General features: G+C 45.3%; 1 protein-coding gene across 1 annotated transcript in view; it reads left to right on the forward strand.

The window, feature by feature from the left end:
* The first annotated feature begins 422 nt into the window (after window positions 1-422).
* Window positions 423-14,205, forward strand: part of sema6bb (sema domain, transmembrane domain (TM), and cytoplasmic domain, (semaphorin) 6Bb) — a 35,085-nt gene continuing 21,302 nt past the window's right edge. The window contains exons 1-8 of the mRNA XM_030784479.1: window positions 423-525; window positions 1,049-1,163; window positions 5,189-5,249; window positions 5,354-5,416; window positions 10,622-10,720; window positions 12,343-12,433; window positions 12,806-12,925; window positions 13,536-13,624. Coding sequence (XP_030640339.1) covers window positions 423-525; window positions 1,049-1,163; window positions 5,189-5,249; window positions 5,354-5,416; window positions 10,622-10,720; window positions 12,343-12,433; window positions 12,806-12,925; window positions 13,536-13,624 — 741 coding nt within the window. The remainder of the gene's footprint in view (window positions 526-1,048; window positions 1,164-5,188; window positions 5,250-5,353; window positions 5,417-10,621; window positions 10,721-12,342; window positions 12,434-12,805; window positions 12,926-13,535; window positions 13,625-14,205) is intronic.

A 14,205-nucleotide genomic window follows, 5' to 3' on the forward strand; every position in this document is an offset into this window, starting at 1 on the left:
TAATTTAGCTCACAGCGCTCTTCTCCACCCCACTGTCCTTCAGCCCCTCCTTGCCGTTCTCTGTTTCTATCTGTAGCTCTCTTGTTTGAAAGCCCAGTGAGTCAGTCTCGTGTGTCACAGGGTTCTTGCTGACTGAGCTCCGATATCCCACTAGGAGCTGGGGCTATTAAAGAGGACTCTGGAGTTTGTGATTGGTTGATGGCTTTATCACTGATCTTAATCTCTGGGTTCTTCTGAAGATAGAGATGTGTGTTAGCCAAAGACGGAGGAGAGCGCAAGACAATCAGAGTGTGTAATACTTTAGCTCCCCACGAAACCTTTAATGTTTTCGGGGGTTTTTTTCCTCCCCCAGAATTGGACGTACCGCTGGTTCTGACGGTTCTCTTTATGTTCCCTTGTAGCGCTAGTGTTCCGCCGCCACGATGACCCTGGTTCCACCTTTCGTCTTGCTGTTTTGGCTTCTCCACTTGGCTAACAGCGCTTTTCCAGAAGAGCCGGGTCCGTTGAACACCATTCCTACGGAGGGTAAGTCACATACAGAACTGAGACAAAAGACAGAGTCATGATCAGGTCCTATCTGAAGGCATCAATGCTTTTAGCAGCCATGTTTCGGTCCATCTCCTGCACCAAGCAGGCAGTTGTCAATAGTATTGATCCAGAGTGTCTCGGGTGAATTGACTCCTCTCAAATCTACCCACTGTGTAATGTGAGACTGACCAAGACCGTAAAACCCTGTAGGTTTAACAAGGATTTCACAGGGAAAAGGCCGCAGATGGGATGTCTAAAGAAACAGCTTATCATACAATGAAAAAGACAAACATTGATGGACAGAGAAGAAGGAGGACAGACAGTGTACAACTCTATCACTCATTCCAGTCAAGGCCAAGCTAAGATGCCTGTCTGCATTTCCCATTGCAATCCGGTTGATGTACGACGTTCCGTCCTGCTTTCCCTTACATCTCCCCCTCTCCATGATTAGAAGATGATAGAACTCTCTCTCTCTCTTTCTCCTTCTCTCTCTATCTCTCTATGCCTCCTTCAATCACAGTGGTTAGGCGGTATCCTGTTTTTCTGGGTCGGGCCCATCGCTCATCACTGAGGCAGGAACCACTGCACCTCCAGAGAATTCTGCAGGTTAACCGGACTCTCTACATCGGAGCCAGGTAGGGCACGGCCAGAAATTGCCGGGGCGAACAACACCACCGACGAATGTATTTTTCAAGAAACGGAATTAATTGTCTCGCCGTCATGGCACATTTATGGTAATGAAACAGCTTTCAAAGACTTGCCTCCAAGCTTTAAAAGGCTTTCGTCTTTGATGTTGGTGAAGTTGGGGGGGTCGCGATAGGGGCTTTTGCCTGCCCTTAACCACACACATACTGTTTGTGTAGCTGGCTAGAGCCAGGGGGCACAATTCGCTGACTGAATTGAATGGGAGGGGTTATGGCAGGGGTCAGGGAATTGGAGGATGTTTGTTCCACTCGCATTTGTCGTCTGCCTCTACAGTGTAGGAGCCAAGAACAAATAGGCAAACAAAAATAAAGCGTCTACGGACTGCGGAAGTTTTACGAAAATAAGCTGTGTCTGAGACGGTACCGACAACTATTTGGAGCGCGTTACCCGAAAAAGCTCGTCTCACCGCACATGTGGTGGTAGTTACTAGAAGCCACAGTTAGTCCACAAGGGAGTCTAGTTCTAATAAGGAACCACATACTGTGTCAGGAAATGACTTACCCAATGGCCTTTGCTCTGTCTGCGACATGAAAATTCAGGACCCTAATAATAAATACGTCAAGAACAGCAATATGGCTCCAGCCACTCTGGCCACATTTCCTAATAATAAAAGCCAAACGATGAAAGCCTTTGGATATAGCTGCCCTTAGGTCAGTTAGCCAGTGATAAAAAGTAACTAGAACCATTAGACCGCTCGATGGATACTTTCTAATTTAGTGCCAAAGTGGAAAAAAAAAAATTATACCACTTTAAAACACATCTGTTTGGGAATGGATGGTTGTGAAATCTCAGCCTCCCAGCATAACATAAGCAAACATGCACTTTGTATAAATATATGGGTATGCAAAGAGGCTAAAAGTGCTCTGTTCTCTATCTATCAGATACGTGTGGAAAAGGAGGATTTATTTGCAAGACATGAAAGTGTGTGTGATTAGCAGGGCTTGAGAGTGGTGGTAGAGAAGGACTTAGAAGCACAAGCTGTTGAGAAGCCATAGGCTGATTGGCAGAGAGGTGCAGCAGGGTGCTGAGCCTGATAAGGGTCGTAGCGAGCTTAAATCCTGTTAGCATTAGCGTTGCCGCTCATATAGCCGGCGCTATTAAATCCGTGCCCCAAAAAACACGGCAAGCTAGCTACCTTGTCACGCTACCTTCCTCCATGCACTCCTCTCTTTCTGCATATCTGAGCTCTTTAGACCCTGTCGTGTGGAGAGCGTTTTCCGTAAACACCTAAGCAGCTCACGCGATGACAAATGATTCTTGAGGAGTTTCACTTAGAGGAAGGTAACTTTCCCCTAGCAAGTTCCTCTCTATAGTGATAAATCAAGACTGGACGTTTGACCTCCACAGAGGGTCAAATTTTTCACTTAGGACAAGGAGAGAAACTCAACACGTTTTCTCTCAGACCTGCCACCAGGCTGAATGGACTGACTCCTGCTCACCCCAGGGGTCACAGTGGGGGTCACGCATGGGGTCGGACGCTGTCTGACAGACACTCGGTCTCCATGGACACATCACAATTTAGGTCCACTGTGCTCAGCTGCCATTCCCAGCTGTAGGTCGGGTCCAGACGCTGGGACACAGACGTAGACGCAGAGGGAGACAGAAAAGGCCTGCACATGGAATGTTGGGTCCTAATTAGTAACGACAGCTCCTCTTCGATTCAGGGCTCCATCACCTCTTTAAAGGGGGAGTTTAATACAGCAAACCATGCGTATTAAACCATCCTCCAAATCCTTTTCTGTCCTCAGGCTTTTATGTATCAGTCTGAGAACTTGCAACTGTGGGTGAGGGAAATTCACTGCATCATTCAAACAACCTGGGGTGAGAATGAGAGAAAACAATCTATAAAAAAAAAAAATATATATATATATATAGAGAGAGAGAGAGAGAGTATGTGTGTGTGTATGTATGTGTGTGTATATATATATATATATATATAGATAGATAGATAGATAGATAGATAGATATATAGATAGATATATATATATATGGAGAGAGAGAAGGAGAAAGAGAGAGATAGAGGGAGAGAGAGCGAGAGAGAGAGAGAGAGGTAGACAAAAAGTGGGAGAGAGAGAAAGACATAGGCAGTTTGCTGATTTAGTTTCTGTTCTCAGACAAACACAGCAGCATTGGCCGTCGGCCATGCTCACTCTAGGGTCCGTTCACATTTTCTTATGTTAATGAAATACGGCGTTGAAGAGCTCTGGATAAAATTACCCTTCACTTAGACCCTGCTTGATTGCATGTATCCTGCTTAAACTTTGACCTCTCCTGAATAAGTAAAGCGCAGAGTAAGTGTATTTTCATTCTGCCCACACTACGTCGGCACTGTGTCGTACTGTACCGAAACAACCGGGGGAGAATTCTTCTTAAAAAAAACCACAGGGAGGATAAGAGAGTGAATAATTTATTGTTGGACCGGTTAGACGGTTCCAAAAGAGACATGACCTCCCAGTCTGCTGATGAGCCCCAAGGAGAAGCGGCGCAGATGGGAAACAGTCCCTGATCCCTCAGATAAGATCGATAACGCTGCAATAACACGGGAACACAGCAGATCCGCAGATTAGAATATTAGAGGCTGTGTTCTCTATTTAAAAAAAAAAAAAAAAAGAAGAACTCAGCCAAAGCTAGAACTCCTTGAGCTGCCTTCGCTTTCCAACTCCCTCATCAGTATGCAGACTTAAGCCGTTAGACCGTTCTTTAAGACCAAGACACTAACTCACATTCAAAAGGCACTTTTACGCTCATGATAAGGTTATACAAGAATTATTAACGCATTAGCTGAAAAGCACAGAGCGACGTGCTTGGAAGCGTGAATACCTTGTGCTGTATTATGGGGGGGGGGGGGGGGGGGGCTTTTTTTGTCGCACGCGGGATTTTGTCGACATGCGGCGAGGAGGTGGTTTATAAACGCGGGAAAGCGGACTGATTAAATCAACCGCCCATTCGGCTTCCTCCTTAAGCGAGACGGCTGCAAAGAATCGAGCTCTTTCAGCATATGAAATTCTATATAAAATGTCACATCATAACCAATAAAACGTGCATGCGAGGGTTTAAGAGTCATAATGAGACCATTTACTGGGTCTTTCTCTGGTTAGAGCAGAATTGATGCTGACGTGTTTAATCAGCCTTAAAGCTTTGCGTTAGTTTCAGCTGCTACAGGTCACAGGACAGTAATAAATAAGATATACTGTAAACATTTATTGGTGTGAAAGAGGCCTGACTTAACTCTTCCCGAAATATCAGGTCAACTCGAACTCTTAATGTCTCCCCGCTGACAAAACCAGTGTCCGAAACTGTATGTCATTTCTCCTCCACTTTCCGTCCCCAAAATAATTCAACTGCTCTAACTCTGTGCTCTAGTGATCTGATGCCATACGGAGGAGGATGGGCTCCCCATCTGAGTCTTGCTTCCTTTCAGTGTTTCATTCTGTTTTAGCCAGAGGGAACTTTGCCTTGCCACTTTTCTTCTGCTCACAGGGGGTCTCAGGCTTGGTATTCTGCAAAGCTGATTTGTGACAGCGTTCATTGTAAACCTCACACATATATACGAATGAGCTTAACTTAATTGAATTGAATGGAATTTAATTCAGTTGAACTGAATCGAACTGAACTGAACCGAACCGAACCGAGCCGAGCCAAATTGAATTGAATTGAATTGAATTGAATTGAATTGAATTGAATTGAATTGAACTGAGTTGAGTTGAGTTGAGTTGAGTTGAGTTGAATTGAATTGAATTGAACTGAATTGAACTGAACTGAACTGAACTGAACTGAGTTGAATTGAATTGAATTGAATTGAATTGAATTGAATTGAATTGAATTGCATTGCACTGCATTGAATTGAATTGAACTGAACTGAACCTGTGATTGTGATTTCCTAAGGGGTAATGTTGAGCTCCTGCAGTGTGATTCTGCTGTCTCTTTGCTGACTCCAGTGCTCTTTTTATTTCAGAGATGACCTTTTCCGTGTGGAGTTGGACAACGTGGTGGGAGATGAGATGTTCTACAGCAAGGTGAGGACCTGACAAGGAAACTCTCATTAACTGAAGGTACATTCAGCCAAAAGCCTTCTGTGACTGAGCAATCAATGATCACTTTCTTTTATGCCTTTTTACAGAAACGAACGTGGGAATCCAATAAAAATGACATCAGAATTTGCAGGATGAAGGGGAAACATGAGGTGAGTTAGAGAATTTGCTCGCGCGCGCACACACACACACACACACACGCACACACCCTACAGGTACACACATCTTTAAGAGGGCTGTGTAACCATGCCATGTCCGTGTTGTGCTTGTATTCACGTCACAAAGCTTCATTTTAAGAGGAAATAAAAGAAAGAACACAGGAAATGAGCTCTGTGCTGTGTGCCCTCATAAACCCGAGAGGGGGTGTGTGTGGATACCAGCCTGGTGAGCAGTTGAGCACTGAATGGTCCCTGTAGCTATACACACATGGATACCTCAGCTATCTCTCACCCACACCCACTCGGCATCCCCCTTTCTCTCCTCCAGCGTCTGGATCAGACGCTTCACTGCCCGACATCAAACACATTCTCTCCGCTCTGAGAGAGAGAGAGAGAGAGAGAGAGAGAGAGAGAGGCGTTTTTTTTTATTGAAAGGTGTCTGTGTGGGAGAGTGAGGGACGGTTCGATTAATCTCCCTCAGGCAGAAAAAAAAGAGAAAGACTTATTTAACACTGAAAGTCACACCTGACATCAAATCTGGGCGAGACGGAGAAGACAAAAGGCGAGAGGGGAATTAGGGAGATGGGTCAGACAATAGCGTTAGAGCAGAGAGCAGAGCTTCTGTCCCACCTGCTTACCCTCGGGAACTGCCCGTGCTCTTAGTCAGAGAGAGAGAGAGAGAGAGAGAGAGAGCGAGGAAAAAAGAAAAAGTCCCATCCTCTCTTTAGTTGCTTTTCTAATGTGAGGCCCCAGAAAGAGCAAAGAAAGAAAGAAAGAAAAAAAAAAAAAGAAAAGTACAAGTTTCTTATAAGAGTTTCTTATAGCTCTTCAACAAAGCCTTAAATCATTCCCTTAGTGGGGCCATAGCCCTTCTCTCTGTTCCACCACTGGTCAACTGCTGTTATCTGTGCCTTTAATCACACTCCACTTCCACCTCCCCTCCTCTGAAAGAGTCCTCTCCGACTCCTGGGGTGATTTTGTCAGATGTGATACATTTGCCACCCAGGTAATTGGTTTTGTAATTAAATGTTTCTGGTTGGTTGGTCTGAAAGAGCATATACCCATAATTGGGGAAGGAAATTCAATATCTACTACTCACGTCCTCTCTGCCCTGCTCATCATAGACTTTACAGGAGCCATTTTAGCACTCAGCTGGATGCAGACGGGTTTCCTTCCTCCTTGTGAAAGACTGTCATATCCTGATGTGCACGCACACACACACACACACACATACACACATGTAAACAAACCTCATGCACAAGCACACACACACACAGACATTAACACACACACGCATAAATCTCGCACACATACACATAGAGGCCCGCACACACATACACACACGCACATGCACACGCGCACACACACGCACACGCACACACACACACACACACACACACACACACACACACGTGCATGAACCTCATGCGCAAGCGTGCACACATACATACACACACACACACACACACACACACGCGCGCGCGCGTGCGCACAAACCTCATGCACGTACACATACAGGCAAACACACACACATTAACATGCACACGCACACACACACACACACACACACACACACACATACAGACCCCTGTGATTTGGCTCAGTGCCAGGCACAAGGGTATGTCAAGTGTGCAAACAAAAGGAAATTCCATGTAGGGTTTTAAACAGCTATTTTGGATGGTTATGGGCAGCACTTAGCAAGATTGTTTGATCAATAAAGTGTCAGTCCATTTCTCTGTGGAGCCCAGTAGAACTGAAACGCAAGCAGTGCCGCTTAAGTTTGCGCTGGCTTCGTTGTCTGTTTATCTAAAAGTCTTGTTGCTGGTAAACCTTTTTAAATTTTTACTCGTTGTTATTGCAGCATTAGCCATTCAGGTTAAGTGCAAGTGGAATGTGTAGACATGAGAATGTAGAGTGTCCTTGTGTGTGTGTGTGTGTGTGTGTGTGTGTGTGTGGTTGGGTGGTGGTGGGGGGGGTGCTGTCTCCTCGTCACATGTCAGCCTCTGTAATTAGCATGAGGGCCATGTTCCCTTAGATTGGCTCGGTGATTCTCCCTTCTCGCGTTTGAGGAGAATCTTAATGTTTGCCCAAGGAGCGTTCACTCAAGATCATCATCAGACTCTTTCCGCAGGAGAGAGAGAGAGAGAGAGAGACAGTAAAGCCTAGGATGGTGTCTGGAGATTAGCCCCCCCATGCACATGCTGAGTAAGAGAGAGAGAGAGAGAGAGGGAGCACTGTGACAGGAGCCCTTTCACCGACACTGTTTTATTTTAATTTATCGCTGATGTTGGTTCAGTCCTGGCCTGACCGCTGCCTTGTCACAGCGTGTTTGGGGAAAAGTCTTTAGTCAGAACTGTGCTGGAGATGACAGCCATGCTGTGGATAGACAGAATCAAGAGAGAGAGAGAGAGAGGGGGAAGACCTTGAGGAATAGAGCTGGAGAGGGAAGGGAATTGATGACTGTTGAGAACAGAAAGCTCTTGCTCTCTCGCGCTCTCTCTCTCTCTCTCTCTCTCTCTCTGTCTCTCTCTCTCTGGTCTTGGCAGAGCTCAGCCCTTTTGTCACAGGACTACGGCAGGAGATCCAGTCAAGCATATCATGGAAACTTTCCCAGTTTGGAGGTGCTGCTTTACTAAATATGACCTTATGATGCGGGGGGGAGGAGAAGACCTCCAGTGTGTGACCAGTACTTTAACCAGGACAATGGAAAAGAACAAACACACGCACCCAAACCTTTTAAAGTCTTTTAATTTTTTTTCTGTACTTGATTAACCAAAAGCTTTATCCAGACACTTCTTGCATTAACCCAAATTTGATTAGTGACGGTGCTTAGTTAATACAGAGACTTTGTTTTGCCCCCTAGAGTCCGTTTAATGAGGCACTGGGTGTGTGGGTGAACAGCAGATGAATACCAGGATTCTTTACCGTGGGGAATTTGTGAACAGATGTGATTTGGCAATAGACAAGCATATTCCTGTGAGCAGGCTTGACTCTGGCAACAAGAGGGAGGGAGAGAGAGAGAGAGAGAGAGGGAGAGAGAGAGAGGGAGAGAGAGAAGCTGGGCAGAGAACAGAAGGACAAAGAATGCACTTGTTCAGGTCAGCATCTGCAGGAATTTAAATGGCAGCCACTGAAACATCTGCTAGGGAGACAGAGACTGTGGGCCTGGGTGTACCTCCTATAACTGGGATGATGCTCAGTTACAGAGAGTGTCATGCATAAACACATATTCACACACACACGCACACACACACACACACACACACACACACAAAGGTATGAACACAGGCATAATATATCTGGGTGGGTGATATTAATAATTCAACGGTTTAACACAACAGTGAGAAGTGGCTCTGATAGGCCGGCTACAGAGAGAGGCTCTGCCAAGCAGTGCAGGTGGTGCTTTGTCTGTGAAGAACCCAGGGCAGACGCAGGGCAAACAGCAACCACAGAGAGGAAGGGAGGAGAGGGGAGGGAGAGAGAGAGCGAGAGAGGCAGAGGTAGGGACAGAAACAGAGACAGCGATAGAGAGATGAAAGAGAGAGAGAGAGAGAGAGACTAAGAGATGAGGATGAAGGGGGGATGGGGAAGAGAAAGAAATGATGGCCAGGAGAGGAAAGAGAAAAGAACGAGAGGCAGAGAGAGAAGGAGAGAAACGGAGAGGAGAAAAGATGAGAGAGATATATGGATGGTAATAGGAAGGCAAGCGAAGCAGCGAAAGGTAGGACAGACGATAGTGTTTTTGGAGGGGGGTGGGGGGTGGCAACGAGGTAGTGCTCCATCAAATAAGGAGTTAGTGAGTACTGTAATAGGCCAATGAATAGTCTCTCACTCTGATGGATCGCATAGAAAATATGAAATGAAACTATGAATACCAAAAGGGAGGCAAGTGGTGATTGAAGGCCCCGAAGAGGGATGACAATCTCGACTGTTTACGACGGAGGCGTCGCTTAGGAGCCGAGTTAGGAGAGATGCCAAAAAACCACATTTGTGCGATGGCTAGTCTTATGTACTCTTACAGGTATTTACAACCCTCTGTGTGAGTCTGGTTTGGAAAAACATTCATCATTTTTGGTTTATGTCCGTTGTAAAGGTATCTACTTAAAGAGGGATCCCACAGAGAAACTAACATGCAAATAGCGCTGACTTGCACGAAAACACATCTGTGCTCTATATACACATAGACACACACACACACACACACACACACACACAATCACTCATACTGTAAAATCTGCATCTGTCTTGCAGACACAAACACACAAGGGCTGATACACAGATACCAGATACGCACATGCTTATACCCACTCGCGGAATGCTAATACCCCTGCACACTCTCGAATGCGCGCGCGCGCACACACACAGTGACAGCCTGACACACACACACATGATTTAACAGGCCCTGCTCGTATGTCACTTTTCTCTTTGTCTGTCACTACACTTGCTGTTTGGAATTCTCACCTCCTCTTTCTACACCCGCTCAACCACCCCCCCCCACCCTCCCCCACCTCTACTCCCCTCCACCTCCCGTCCCCTCAACCCAAGCTCCCCTCACACCCCAGCGAAAAACGAGAACCCTGTCGGGAGCTTGGGGGGGGGGGGGGGGGGGGGGGGGGAGTAGGAGCATCTGGAATAACACTCACCCCCCCATCTTTCCCTCTTTCTCTCTCTCCCTCTCTCTCTTCTGTATGACATCAGCATGCATGAAGCCCACTGCTTGTCACTCTGCAAGCACCAGGAGCAGTGCCAGGTGAATGGTGCCAGTCTGGCTGGCGAGTGGCACAGTGGGGTCACAGGGAAGGGACAGGGGCTGGTGGGGGAGGGAGTTGGCCGGGGGGGTGAGGGAGGGGGTGTCCTATACCCCTCACATATCCCTGTACAATCCCCACAAAAGGTGCTGGAGTAAAACATGTGCATTCAATTGGTCCGTGTTATTTAAAAAAAAAATTTTTTTTATCCTTATGACTTACTTCGACGTACCTCCGATTTGCCAACTTAATTATTTGGACAGATGCTAATGATTTGGAAAGCAGTCCAGAAAGAGAAACTAATGATGTCGCTCACGGCCAAATCAGTTTCGTTGTTTTTCCGTTGTTGTTCTGTTGGGTTTTTTTGTTGTTGCTGTTGTTGTTTTTTTTTCTTGTTTTTTTTTAGCATTTCATTATTCATTTCTTATTCTTGTTTTGTTTTGTTTTTCAGGATGAGTGTCGCAACTACATAAAAGTGCTACTGAGCAGGCAGGGCGGTTTGTTTGTCTGCGGGACCAATGCCTTTAATCCGTTATGTGCCAACTATACTGTGAGTATTTCCAAACACATACAGGCCTCATGTAAAAAGTACTAAAACACACACACACACACATGCGCGCACACACACACGCACGCGCGCACACGCACACACACACACACATGCGCACGCACATGCACACACACACATACAGAGCTGCACTCATTAAAGCCAGAGGGAATTTGACACGTGTCCAGACCGTCGTTTGAAGTATCCTTGTAAACGTCCTTAAGTTCACTGATGGTCAGAGCAGTCACCCCCTCCCCCCCCCCCCCCCCCCGAGAAGGCTGGGTTCACGACTTCTCGCCCGTTCACCTTATCCTCACCTTTCCTGTTAACTTTAAAAAAAAGAGAGGTTAACTTTAAGTCAGCTGTAGCTGAAAGATTTAGTTCAGAATTCTCCATCTGTTTGTCTTATTCTCACCGTCCATGTCAGTGTAAAAAAATGAAGGTTAACTGAAAATTTATAAGACATATTGTTTTTATATTATTTTATTTAGTAATGTCAGTAGACGTGTTGTTTTGAATTTTTAAGTTGACCCTAAGTTTTTTATTCAGTGGAGGGTCATGACCTTTGGGAGTCACAGATCCGCGCCTCATCAGATAACGATCCTCTCTGTGCCTAGGGTTGAGATTGAAAATAATTTTTTTAGGCTTGTTTTTTATTCTAGCTGTGTGTACATCCATTATGTCAGACACACCACCTGAATAAGAGTATCAGTATGTCATGTATCTGCATGACTAAACAAAAGATTTTTGATCTGTCAGAATGACAATTACGGCCTAAAGTAAAAACAAGCCTCTGTAATGGAAAGTTTGAATGTTAACAGTTCACCTCCAGCAACTGTCATTTCCCATCCCCAAAACATCATACCTGAGAATCCTGATACCTGTCCTGTGTATGAAATGAGCTCCTTTGCTTATGAATAAAACTAATGACACGGAACCTGCCAGAAAACACCCCGCACATAAATATTAATCTTTTGCTTCGCTAACTTCTTGATATTCCGACGGAATTTCTATTAGGGAGAAAAACAACTTTTTTTTTCTTTTTTTTTTTGGAATAAAAAATAGAGAAAAAAAAATAGAAAAAACACTTGAGATAGGAGCGAGATCTCTCCTCTGTCACACGAGGAGAATGTCAGAGAGGAGCTGAGCACCTCCTGCATTATCTGAGGCTGTTAATGAAACACTCTACCTGACTACGGTTGGTATGCTCTCTTTCTCCAGAGACCGAAAAAGTTTATTTATAGTTACTTTTAATGGTATGACAGCAATTCATTATTTCCCGACAGCTTCAGCTTCAAACGCGACTCGTTAATGTATGAGGAATCGCCTCTGGATGTTTTTGTGGATTTGTGTGGGTTTTTCTTTTTTTTTGAGTGAATGTGGGAGCATATGTGTGTGCGTGCGTGTGTGTGTGTGTGTGTGTGTGTGTGTGTGTGCGCGTGAAGATCTTGTTTTCTGGCTCTGCGTATGGAGCCGTTCATATCTTGGATCAGAACAACGGAATAAATCAAACGTTTTTATGAGTTAAATGAGGTGTTTTTATTAGTGTAAAGTAGAGAAAAAAATCAAAACGTATGTTTGTGTGTGTGTGTGTGTGTGTGTGTGTGTGTGTATGTTCTCTAAAGGGAGACACTCTGGAGATGGTTGGCGAGCCAATCAATGGCATGGCCCGATGCCCTTACGACCCAAAACACGCCAACGTGGCTCTCTTCGCAGGTGAGACTGGCACATCTTCAAATCCTGATCATTCAGAGCACAAATCTCTTTCTGAACCAAATCCAGTATCCCAGTGGAGCCCAGCGGATACCACAGTAGCAAACCAAAGGAAGCTGTTATCTCTGATTACTGCCGTTATATATATAGAATTTTTTTTTTGTCAAAACAACACACAGAGGCATGCTCCGTTCCTGTAATTATCTTACATAATTACACGCTGTCTGTGAACAGTATTTATGTATGTTTTTCTCTCTCCTCGTACACATGCTTACACTGCAGTTTGCTTGTGCTTTCTACTGCAGCTATTATGTTTCTAGCATTGCTTCTGAATAGTGTGTGTGTGTGTGTGTGTGTGTGTGTTCTTTTTGCCAGAGGGGAATCTTTTTACGGCCACCGTCACAGACTTCTTGGCCATCGACGCTGTCATCTACCGTAGCCTGGGGGACAGCCCGGCACTCCGCACGGTCAAGCATGACTCCAAGTGGTTCAGAGGTATGGGGCGGGCACAGGGTGAAGGCGGAGACTGGTGTCTCCGTGGGGTCAGGCACAGTCGTGTGTGTGTGTGTGTGTGTGTGTGTGCACTGATGTTGTTGTTAGGACGTCTCCGTTTACATCCACATTACTAAGCTTTGGGATCAATATCTGTGTCTGTGCCAGACCCTGAGTCAGCAGGGTGGGGATAGGTTGGGGGGGTGGGGGTTGGTGCGAGTGAGGGACGGCCAACGCCGCGGCCACATCTTCACCCCACCTGAGCCTGTCACGTCCCCTGTCCGTCTCTTTCAGCTCTCTCTTTACGTCCGTCTGACTCTCTGTCTTTATCTCAGACTCAGTTCTGCTGGAATATGGATTTCCCATATTTCCCCTCGCTGGCTTTGCAACGGTACTAATTGAAGGTTGTCTGTTTTTTTTTTTTGGCAGCTTTATCTGAACCGAGCTGATAATTGAAAACATCAAAGCGAAGAGACTCCATAAGGCCCCTGCTGTTTGCTCAATATTATTTATAGTTATGCAGTCCAGTAATACAGGAGAGGAAGACAGAGTCAATAAATCAAAGTTGTGTTTTGCTTTGGTCATTCTGTGACACTCCTCTCATGTCTTTCAGAGCCCTATTTTGTGAGTGCTGTCGAATGGGGACCTCATATCTACTTTTTCTTCAGAGAGATGGCTATGGAGTTCAACTATTTAGAGAAGGTGAGAAGGAGACAAGGAGAGAAGGAGACAAGGAGAGAGAGAGAGAGAGAGAGAAAGAGGATGCGTCCAGTGAATACTTCTTGTTTTACCCGATGTTCTATCAGACGATATTATTCAAATGTCAATACAAACCGCGGCGTGTCGGTGCGCGTTTGCTCCGATGACCTTTTTTCCTCTCCCGTTTGCGTTGCGTGTTTCATTTAACGGCTTCGCCCAGACGCTAACCGCGCGGTCGCTGAGTAAGACATGGAAAAAAAAAACTTTACCAGGGCTACTCAAATAGCATCAGTCTTATCATTGTCAAAACATGCCCTCCGGAAGGGGAAAAAAAATTAAGAGAATAAAATGGATTTTTTTTTTCCTGTCACATTAGTAATGCACTTTCCTGGTAATATGCTTGGAGGAGCGTTTTTGTTTTTTTTTTTCACTTGTTTGCAGAACTGGAAGTAACTGGATACTTAGTTTGGCATCATTTTAGTGCAAATGATATTGCCAAGAGACCATGATTTAGAATGCACTGACATTTTCATGAATTAATTATACCAATTTACCATTTTCAAAGGAAGCGACAATATGCCAAG

This window comes from Chanos chanos, chromosome 9 (genome assembly GCF_902362185.1).
Source record: "Chanos chanos chromosome 9, fChaCha1.1, whole genome shotgun sequence".
Classification (NCBI taxonomy): domain Eukaryota; kingdom Metazoa; phylum Chordata; class Actinopteri; order Gonorynchiformes; family Chanidae; genus Chanos; species Chanos chanos.